This window comes from Pan troglodytes, chromosome 10 (assembly GCF_028858775.2).
Source record: "Pan troglodytes isolate AG18354 chromosome 10, NHGRI_mPanTro3-v2.0_pri, whole genome shotgun sequence".
Lineage (NCBI taxonomy): Eukaryota > Metazoa > Chordata > Mammalia > Primates > Hominidae > Pan > Pan troglodytes.
The window spans coordinates 43,856,852-43,867,232 of NC_072408.2; the positions used below are offsets into that span (position 1 = coordinate 43,856,852).

The window sequence follows — 10,381 nt, forward strand, 5'->3', positions numbered from 1 at the left end:
GTGCTTAGATGTAACAAGTGACATGGAAGGAGAAACAATTTGAGATCAGAGGGAGAGGCAGGGACCAGATTCTAGAGGGATTCATGGAGGGCATCAGGATATAGTTGCAGAGGTTGGGTACTGCACAAAAGGCTCCCAGTTACCAAACTGTTGGGCCTATGTGGCTGCTGTCAGCCTGGAGAAAGGGAAGCTGTGTTGTTATTTGTCTCCCCGGAGGGACGTGTTATGGATAGGCCATGGTAAAGAGTTTGGACCTTATTCTTTTATTCCAGGGAAAGGCATAATGGGTTTAAGCAGAGGAGGGTTGTGATCCAGTTTCCTTTTTGAAAAGATCACGCTGACTGCTGTGTGCAGAAGGGATGCTCAAGGAGCAAAAGCAGAAACAGAAATGGGACCCACTCAAAAAGCAAGAACCATGGTGCAGGACAGGTGGGGAGGGTCTGCTCAGACCTCTCTCAAAGCCACCCTTTGCATGCTGGTTACTCCCCGGGAGGAGCACTGGAGCAGGGGCCTCAAGTCCCAGGCCCAGCTCTGACACTAGCTTGCTGTATGACCCGACAGGTCACTTCAAAGAGGTCGTGACTACCACTTGGAGATGCTTGAGCACACACCATGTTGGCACACACTGTATTGAGGGTCTACCATGTGCTAGCATCAGGCAAGAAAAAAGCAGTGAAGACAGAAAAGGCTCCTGAGCCCTGTGCAAGAAGCGTGCATCCTCCCGGGTGGGGCGGGCAGGCAAAGATAAACCCATAAAAGTCAAGACAGTCTCGGATGGCGATGCATAGTCTGATGGGAATAAAACAGGGCTGTCACAGGGGAGGGCATGACTGTATTTACCACTGGGTGGGAAGGTCTTCGGGAGGCAGGGCTGAGGACTGAAGGAGCCACCTGTGGGAGGGGTAAGAGCAGAGACCCTGATAGAAGGGGTCTGAAGTGTGCCAGGTACAGCCAGCAGCGCAGCCAGAGCGGGGAGTAAGAAGCAGAGGCCGGCAGGGGTCAGACTCTCATCCTGGGAGGCCGGGCGCGGTGGCTCACGCATGTAATCTCAGCATTTTGGGAGGCCAAGGCAGGCAGATCACCTGAGGTCAGGAGTTCGAGACCAGCCTGGCCAACATGGTGAAACCCCGTCTCTACTAAAAATACAACAATTAGCTGGGTGTGGTGGCGCCTGCCTGTAACCTCAGCTACTCGGGAGGCTGAGGCGGGAGAATCACTTGAATCCAGGAGACGGAGGTTACAATGAACTGAGATCGGGCCACTGCACTCCAGCCTGGGCAACAGAGGGAGACTCCATCTCAAAAAAAAAAATCTCATCCTGGGGTGGGAAACCGCTGAAGACTGCTAGAACAACAGAGTGATCCGTGATTGGGCCCCTCACAGGCCAGGTGGTAATGCCTCAGGTCCCTGCAGATCTGGCTTGTGCCCCTCAAGGGAGACCTCAGAAGCTGGGAAGAAAGGCATGCCAAGCACACGTATTTCTACAGGGATGGCTAAGGACTTGAGGCAAGCCTTGGCCACCACCTGCTTGGGTATCTGGGGAGGGAGGCTCAAGTTGTGAAGAAGCGTGGGGCCTCCAGCTCAGGCCCATACATGTAAGTTTAAATCTCCCAGCCTATTTCCCTGGCTTCAGGCTGCAAGAAAACAAGATGTGTGTGCGTTGGGCGGGGGTTGGGATGGTGGAGTCAGAGCTTGCCCCAGCCCAATCCTCCCCCTCAGGCAGTCACCACACTGACACAGATGCAAAAAACCATCCATTTATACAGTTTGTGGTTCAGAAGCAACAATATGCAGAACGGTGGAACAGTCTGTGCTGTCCCCACCCCACCTGAACCTGCCAGTTCCTGTCTCCCAAGGGGCACAGAACACAGGCCCCCTGCCTGGCAGGACCCGACTTAGTTACAGGCCCCTGGGAGGGGCGAAGCCCTTAGGGGTCGAGGCCAGGAGGGAGGAGGACCAGCACCTGATGCCCCTGGGGGCCCGCTGGGTCATGGAACTGTGTGTGTGGAGGGTGGGGGGTCAGCCCACCACAGGCCATTTCTCCCCAAGGCTAAGGGCGGGGGAGCAAGTAAAGCTGAGGAGAGGGCTTCATGGGACAGGGTTCCCATCCCCTGCTGGGAGGGTGTTCCTGGATACCCCACAAGGCACTACAGATGCAGACTGTAGGCGAGCACCCCCATCTTTGGCCCCCGATTGCCTGGTTCTCCCCCTGCCCCAGCTCCCACTGTGGTTTGGCGGGGGAGAAGAGAAGGGGCTGGGCCCCCCACTCCCTCAGCAGACACCAGCCAGGAACCGACCCGGCGGGCCGAGGCTAGGAAGGACCCTCTCCCGCTGCTCTGGGCTCCTGGGGTCCTCTTGGCTCGGCCTCCCCCTCTTTTAGCGCTGGCTGTTGCGAATAAATAAATAAATACCTCCCTGCCCGCCCCCGCCCCTACAGCTGGCTCTCCTCCTCCTCCAGGGAGCGGTTGAGTCCGGGGATGAACTTGAGCAGCCGCCGGCGGAAGCTGCGGTACTTGGTTTTGCGCAGGCCGGGGCCGCATAGGGCCTGCTCGCGAGCCTCAGTCCAGAGCGCGCCCGGCGCGCCCCCGCCTCCGCCCCCGCCAGGGCCCGCGCACCGCACACTGGCGCTGCGGCTCAGCGCGGCCCGCGGCCCAGGGCCCAGCCCCACGGCAGGGGTCTCGGCGGGGCCCGGGCCGAAGGCGCGGGCCGGGGGCGGCGGGGGCGGCAGCGCCGGCGGCTCGGAGTCCCCGAAGAAGCACGTGTGGTAGACGGCGTCGTCGGCGTCGCCCCTGGCCCGTCGGGCGCCTCCGCGGGGACGCCCGGGCACGGCGAGCAGAGGCCCGAAGGGCAGCGAGCCCGGGAGCAGGCCCGCGCCGTAGAGGCAGGAGCGCACCGACTCCAGCGTGTCGTAGATGCTGGGGTCCTTCACCACCAGGCCTGCGCAGAGACGGGAGAGGTAGGGGGCGGGTCAGGCCTGGACCGTGGTGTCCTCCGCAAAGGGTCGGAGGGCATGGGCGGGGCATCCCCGCTCCGTCCTGCTGACCATCTCTGTGGCCCTGGCCAGGCACAAACCTGAGACCCTACTTCCCTCACCCGCAAATCAGGAATTATCACTCAGATCCTTATGGGGGCCGCTTAGCACAAACGGGCCTCGGAAATAATTGACACAAACTCTTTGAGCCCTGGTGTTCCCCTCTGTAAAGTGAAGATGACACTATCTGTTACTTACCTGCAGAGGGCTAGTGTGAGAATAACCAGAAATGTGGCTGCGGCAGTACCCAAAGTAGTAGTAGCTCAACAAACCTTGCTTTACTGTGGAGGTTTGCTAGTAAACCGTTCTTTACTAGAACCCGCCAGTTCTGAGGGGGAAGCGCAGATGGGGTGTCTGTAGCAGAACAAGTGGCCCCTCACACCCCGGGATCTACTCACCATGCACCAGCCGCTGCTCCTGCACCATTAGGGACCTGTACTCTCCCCACTTCTCATACAGGGTTTGCTGCAAGAGACAGTCCCCACCCCACTGTCACAAGCTAGCAGGAAACTAGCAGGACGTGGGTACAGACGAGGGATCAGGGAGTAGACAAAAGAAATCTTCAGTTACAGGAGATTCAGCTATAAGTGACCCCCCACAGGGCAGAGGCTTGGGAAGAGGAGGGTGGAGGCTGGACGTTATCTAGGTTCCCCTACCTTCAGGTACTGCAGACGAGCCTCCAGTTCTGCCTTCCGAATTGATGTCCCATATAGAGTTTCCAGTCTGAGGTTGGGGAATCAAAGGCTGAGTGAGCCACAGGCTGAGGAAATACCAAGAGGCTGAGCTCAGGAATTCAGGCACCTCGGCTCCCAGACATACCTGAGAACATTGCCTGACGCCTTAATGATGTCCACAATCTCTCGATGCCGGATGCCTTCCACATTCAGGCCATTGACGCTGGCGATGGTGTCCCCTGCCAGGCAGACAAGGGGGTTAGATCTGCTCCATGGGGCATGCTAGAATACCAGCCTCCTACCTTAGCCAGAAAGGGGAGAAGGGTGGGTAGTAACTCCAGGGAATACTCCTGAACTCCCTCCTCCAACTCCTCATGGTTCTCTGTAGATCTCCTCTGACATCTCTCATACTCGATCCAAACACACAGAACCACAGCCATTCTTCTGGGCCTGTAGTGACTACCAGGTTGTCCACACCCAGCACCCCAGCCAAAGGGTGGGGACCTCACACACCCAACACCCTCACTCTGCCCTCAAGAAGTTCTGTCCCAAAGCTAAGCCCACCCAGGACCCTGGGCTACCCTCGGATTTGGTTATTTCTGTCCAGTCCACGCTGGCCATAAGACCCAGTCAATTCAGGGAAGAGCAGGTGAGCAGCACCCAGCTGGGAACCGACCCTGGCCCCAGGCATGGCATGGCCTCATGGATCCACAGATAATCAGTCCAGCCTCTGGTGGTGGGAGAGAAGCACAGGGAATGACTGGCCCCAGAGGATAGTTCTGCTACCCTGCACCACTGGAGAGCTTCCTGACCTCAAGCACAGTGTGCCCCATGTCAGGGCCCCATTCCTATCTGTAAAAAGGGGTATGGATCCCTGCTGTGGATGCTTCAGGGATGATGGGGAGGGAGAGTGGATTTGAAACTACCTTGAGAAGTTGTAGTATACCACTTGGCTACTGCTACCATTTAAATATTGTTTGTCCCCAAAACTCATGTTGAGGCTTCATCCCCAACGTAACAGTGCTGAGAGATGGTAGGACCTTTAAGAGGCATTTGGGGCTGAGCGCCGTGGCTCACACCTGTAATCCCAGCACTTTGGGAGGCCGAGGCGGGCGGATCACCTGAGGTCAGGAGTTCGAGACCAGCCTGGCCAACAAGGCAAAACCCCATCTCTACTAAAAATACAAAAATGAGCTGGGCTTGGTGGCTGGTGCCTGTAATCCCAGCTACTCAGGAGGCTGAGGCAGGAGAATTGCTTGAATCTGGGAGGCAGAGGTTGCAGTGAGCTGAGATCATGCCATTGCACTCCAGCCTGGGCAACAAGAGCGAAACTCCGTCTCAAAAAAAGTGGCATTTGGGCCATGAAGGATCTGCCCAGTGAAGGGATCCATGCTGTTTTGGGGGAGTGAGTTCTTGCTCTGGTAGGACTGGTTTAGTTACCTGGCGAGTGGGTTGCTATAAAGCAAGATCACCCATGTTTTGTCTCTTTTGCATGTGCCTACTCACCACTCTTGCAGGCGTTCCTGCCATGAGATGCCATCCATCATGTCAGAACGCAGCATGAGGCCCTCACCTGATGCGGCCACCCAGTCTTGAACTTCCCAGCCTCCAGAACCATGAGCTAAATAAACCTCTTTTCTTTATAATTACCCAATGTCAGGTATTCTGTTATGGTAACAGAAAATGGACTAAGATAGCTAGCACGGGCTGCTGGTAAGTGGGAAGGAGGTAGGGGCTTAGGGGCAAAGATGGTGGAGGGGGGATTGATTCATACAGTTTCAGGCTGCCCTTCCTGGAACCTGGGGACTCTAGATCTGCTCAATCCAGGGATCTCCTACTGAAGCATAATTTCCTTGTTAGAGGAAGTAACATATTGCTTTGGGAGGCAGAGGCAAGAGGAGGATCGCTTGAGCCCAGGAGTTCAAGGTTATAGTGAGTTATGATCACGCCACTGCACTCTAGCCTGGGTGACAGACTGAGGCCCTGTCTCTTAAAAAAAAAAAAAGTTTCTAATTTTTTAAAAGGGAGTAACATCGGTTCCTCAGCACTGGGCCCATTTTGGGGCAGGATTGGCCTGATCCCCAATATCAAACAGACTTAATGGAATGTTGCTTCTTCCCTGGCTCCTGCCCATGCTGACTGCCAGGTTGCTGGGAGGAATCAGAGCAGCAGCACCATCATCCACCATTAATTAGGCCCTGGCAGTGTGCCCAGGGAATCCCCTTGCCACACTGTGATGTTTGGATGCATTATTACCCTCATTTTGTAGATGGGGCTGTGCAAGATCACACAGTACATGGAAAATTTGCCTAGATCCAAAGCCCAGATTCTATCCATTCTTCTTTCTGGCCTTCTCAAAGAAGGAAAAGGAAGAGGAATTGATTTCAGGAGAGATTGCTCACCCCCTTTGCTTGGGAGTAAGGTCATATCCCCTTCCCAGACCTGGGTGTCCTGGGCTCAGGCCCCACCTGGTGTGAGCCCAGCCAGCTGGGCAGGGCTAGACTCATGAACTCGGCAGACAAAGGTCACCATTTCCACACGCTGCTCCTCCCGGTGGTGAAGGCCATAAGTCTGTAATGGACAAGGGGACCCTCAGCCCAGGGTTGGGACAAGTCCGTTCATCCCTCAGGCTGGTCATCCAACCCCCCTGACCCCTGTGTGCAGCTTCTCCCACCTGGATCTCAAAGCCGAAGGTCTGGTTATCCTCCTTCTCCAACGTCAGCACTTTCCTGCAAGAGACACAGGGGTCAAGACAATTAGGATTAAAAGGTGTAGCAGTCCCATAGCTTGGGCCTCCCTGGATATTGGCAACTGGTCTAGAACATTCCAGCAGGACTCTGTCTCCAGTGACAGCTCAGTCTCATCACAGATTATTGGAATGTCTTTCCCATACCCAATTGAAATCAGCCTCATGGAGCCACAGAGAACCAATCCAGCCTCTAGTGGTGGGAGGGAAGCACAGAGAAGGGCCGGTCCCCTGAAGGATGAGCCGGCTGAGTTTTTTAGCCACATCCCAGCTTTCCAGTGAGCCCTACAGTACCACTTACTGACTAGCTAAGGCCCGAAATTCAGCCACAGCCTGGAGCCTCCTCTGTTCCACAGCTTTGGAGAGAGGACTGGCCCCACCCCCAGAGGCCAGTCACGAGGCTCAGCAAGACCACAGCTGCTCCTCCCAGCTATGCTGGGGCCAGCCCACCAGATGTGGGGGCTGGGGGAGGGGAGCCTCGAGGCCGCCCCTTCCCGCACTGAAGGCCTGCCCGCTGGACACAATGGTCTGGAGCTGCTCCAGATCCTCGCCTGCTGGGGGAGCCCAGAGTTTCCTCTGCCCACTCCCACCCCCTTCCTTCCCGCCCAGCCAGAGGCACAGTTAAAGCAGCCTCCAAAGGCCCCTTCAAGTAGCTCAGCCTCGGAAAGGCCCTGGAGACCAGGCTTCTCCGCTTCCAGCCTGACCCAGATATTCCCCCAAATGCTGAGCAGCACCTCCCCACTCCAGCTCGAGCCCCTCTCACTCTGAACAGCAGGCCTTTCCCCTCTCTGTACTATTGGGGCAGGGAGCAGGGTGGCTGGGAGTTCCGCGTCTACCCCAATGTTCTAGGGTTTTTTGGAAGGGTCAGCAAACTTTTTCTGCAAAGGGCCAAATGGTAAATACTTTAGGCTTTCTTTGCAGGCCCCTTATGATCTCTGTCATATATTGTTATTTGTTTTTATTTTTACAACTCTTTAAAAATTATTAGCTCAAGGGCCAAACAGGCCAATCTGGCTAGCAGGTCAGTTTGCTGATCCATTTTAGAGAAAGTCAAGCCCAAATCAGGGATGGGACATGAGTAGAGAAGGGAAACTGTGGGGTCCCAGGGCCTGGAGTCAGCACCTACTTCTGCCCACACTCAGATCCCTCCTAAGAGGGCTGCCACAGGCTGGGACCAGAAGAGGACTGACATTCTGGAGGCAGGGGCAGCCAGCCCCAAGCAGCTGGACACAGCCTGGCTAAGGTCTGGGCCCGTGGGGTTTGCCAAGGCTAGGAGGGCTCAGGGGAGCCCAGGAGGCCTGGGTTAGGACGTTCCCCATAGACTTTGCCTACACCCCCTCCCAACTCCCACAACCGTTCATCCAGATCTCCCCAGGGAGGGGTAACTGGCAGGGACTGGGGGTGTGTTGAAGAGCACCTAATGACTCAAAAGTCCCTACCCCCTTTCTCTGCCACCCCCTTCACACAGCCCTCACCCCCACCTGCCCTCACTCCCAGCGGGGGAGCCATGTTTAAAGGCTAGGAGAATGACTACCCTCGCTAGGCTGAGATGCTGTCCTGGCACCCCCCAACCCAGCACCTCACCCCTTTGGACCATGGCAGGGGCTGGGTGTTGGTGACTCACCGCTGCTGTTCAGGACTCTGGCTGAGATTCTTCCAGCGGAATCCTGAGCCCTGGGCAGTAAGATGGTCAGAAGGAGCAGGTAAGGCGGGACTGTCCTTGAGCAGACACTGAGAGGCTACCCTGGACACAGCGACCCACTTCCTGTCTGCCCCTTCCCAGCTCCACATCCACACCTGTTTTGGTGCTGGTGGAACTATTTGCCAAGTGCCACTACTGGCACCACTCCTCAACTTTCTCTACAGGCCTTACCTTCATACCTGGGACTGCAGGGACACAACCATCCTCCTGGGTTCCAGATCCATGAACCTCTAAGCCCTTGCTGGTTTCCACACTGGCAGCAGGTGGGGAGATCATTATTCTAAAATGGTCTCCACCCCTACGGCCCATGTCTGTAGAGGCTCAGGCCATCCAGACTCCCAAAGCTGAGGCAGGGGCTCTTCCCCAGTGGGATTCAGAGGATAGGTGTCCCCTGGGCTCACCTATCAAGGTGCTCCGAGGACCTTCTGCCAGTTGGGTCTCTCCATCTAATTTCTCAGCTACAGACAGTGGCTTGGGAGGGCTGGGGTCAGGGACCCTGTCCTGAAGGGCTGGCAATCCCAGCCAGAATGTGGGGTCAGAGGTGCCAGGTCTCCTAAGGTACAGGCCGTTTCAAGGACCAGTTGTGGATCCCAGCTGCAGGTGACCAGCTGTGCCCAGCTATACCTGGGTCTCTCTCTCCATTGCCATATATTTTGTGCTTTCTGGGACAAAACATCTTAGATGTCAAACTTGTCAGCAAGTCTCACTAAAGGACCGAGATTGGGAGTTCTTTAGGGGTGGTGGTGGGGGGTGTGGAGGAAGGATGAGAGATGAAGGTTCCTGTCTCTTCAGGGTCCTTGATAAACTAAAGTAGTCTCTCACCCTCCCTAACTTTTTGGTCCTGGGAGGAGGTCCAGTCCCAGAGCAGCCCTTTTCTTTGGAGCCTGCACAGCCCAGGGCCTTTCTGTTCTGTGCCTTTGCTAACCCTCCCCCAAAGCTGCCCAAGGCAAGGAAGAGAAGGTTCAGAACCAGATTGGCCTCAGGGGTGGGGACAGTTCCCAAACGGCCAGGGAGGAAGGACTGGGCAGCACAGAGAGACCCCTTTGTCTTTCAACATGATTTTCATAAAATGCAAATTCTCAACAAGCTGTTCATTGTGTGGGGGCTAGCTGGGGGCCAGGGGCGAAGGAGGGCGGCTGGGTGAGGAAAGGCCACCAGGCCCCTCTCCTTAACCTGGTGTTGTGTAGGTTCTGAGCCTCAGGTCTCCTGGGGCCAGAGGAAGAGGCTGGCAGAGGGGACTCAGAGGTGGGCGCGGTCCGCATCCTTCCTGCCCCGCGGGCGCCCTGCGACCCCTCCCACTGCGTCCGGTTCCGACAGAAGTCCAGGGAGCAGTGGCCCTCGCGCCCCGTACGTCAGACGTGGGGCCAGGCGGCAGGCCCCCAGCCCAGGAATCGGGGAGTCCCCTCGGAAGGGTGTGCTATCCGGAGTCAGCGGCTCCCCACGCACTTCCTCAGAGTGAGAACGCACGCGGCGCAGCCACCGGCCCACTTCTCCCACCGGGGGCTCTCGGACCTTCAACTTGCCTGGGGCTCTCTGTCCCTCGGGCGAGGGGCTCCTGGGGACCCAGGACACCTGGCCACGGGGAGGCGGAGCATGGGGGGCAGAAAGCCAGATGGAGCGGGTAGGAGAAGGGGGGTGCTGGGAGGAGTCAAGGAGGGAGAGAGGGGGCGTGCATGGGGCGCGGAGTTGAGAGCCACCGAGCCTGGGCGCGGTGTGCAGGCGAGGGCCACGGCCTTCGCAGCAGCGGGGAACGCGGGGAGTCGAGGCACCCAGCGGGCCGGGAAGAAGGTGGGGGACTCCGCGGACGCCGAGGAGAGGGCACTGCGGAGTCAGCAGGCCCTGTAGGGAGTCGGAGAGGGGCTGAGCAGGTCCTGAAGGCGGGCGGGGGACGCACCTTTCGGCGGGGCAGGGTGCCCCCGGACACGGCGAGCGCGCGGTACAGCTCGGCAGGGTGATAGTCCTCCAGCGCCGCGTACAGCTCGTCCGCTGGGGGCCCAGGGGTGGCGGCTGCGGCAGGGGGTCCCGGGGTCGGGACCGGAGCGGCGGGCGCGACTTCCGAGTCGGGAGTCCGGGCGGCGGGGTCCGGGGTGGCCGCCGCCTCCTCCTTCTGCTGCAGCTTCCTGAGTCGGCGGAGGGTCATGGCTCCGGCGCCGGACGCCCCTCAGAGACGGCGCTGGCTCCCCTCGGCGGGGCTGGCGGCGGCTGGGGGATGCCAGCCGGGCGGGCCG

At 57.9% G+C, this 10,381-nt stretch overlaps 1 protein-coding gene across 5 annotated transcripts; it reads right to left on the reverse strand.

Annotated features, from left to right (window-relative positions):
* Positions 1-1,741: 1,741 nt before the first annotated feature.
* Positions 1,742-10,381, reverse strand: TAMALIN (trafficking regulator and scaffold protein tamalin). 5 transcript variants are annotated; one of them, XM_054663306.2, is made up of 9 exons: positions 10,048-10,117; positions 8,325-8,815; positions 8,076-8,125; positions 6,380-6,434; positions 6,174-6,276; positions 3,851-3,944; positions 3,688-3,754; positions 3,430-3,496; positions 1,742-2,937 (listed from the first exon to the last, which is right to left on the reverse strand). In XM_054663306.2, the coding sequence occupies exons 2-9, from the start codon at positions 8,460-8,462 to the stop codon at positions 2,432-2,434; spliced, it is 1,080 nt and encodes a 359-aa protein (XP_054519281.1). In that variant the 5' UTR covers positions 8,463-8,815; positions 10,048-10,117; the 3' UTR covers positions 1,742-2,431. The 5 variants fall into 5 exon arrangements, with proteins under 5 accessions (XP_054519281.1, XP_016778847.3, XP_054519282.1 ...); XM_016923358.3 differs by lacking the exon at positions 8,325-8,815 and having other exon boundaries at positions 10,048-10,381; XM_054663307.1 differs by lacking the exon at positions 10,048-10,117 and having other exon boundaries at positions 8,076-8,406; positions 8,555-10,041.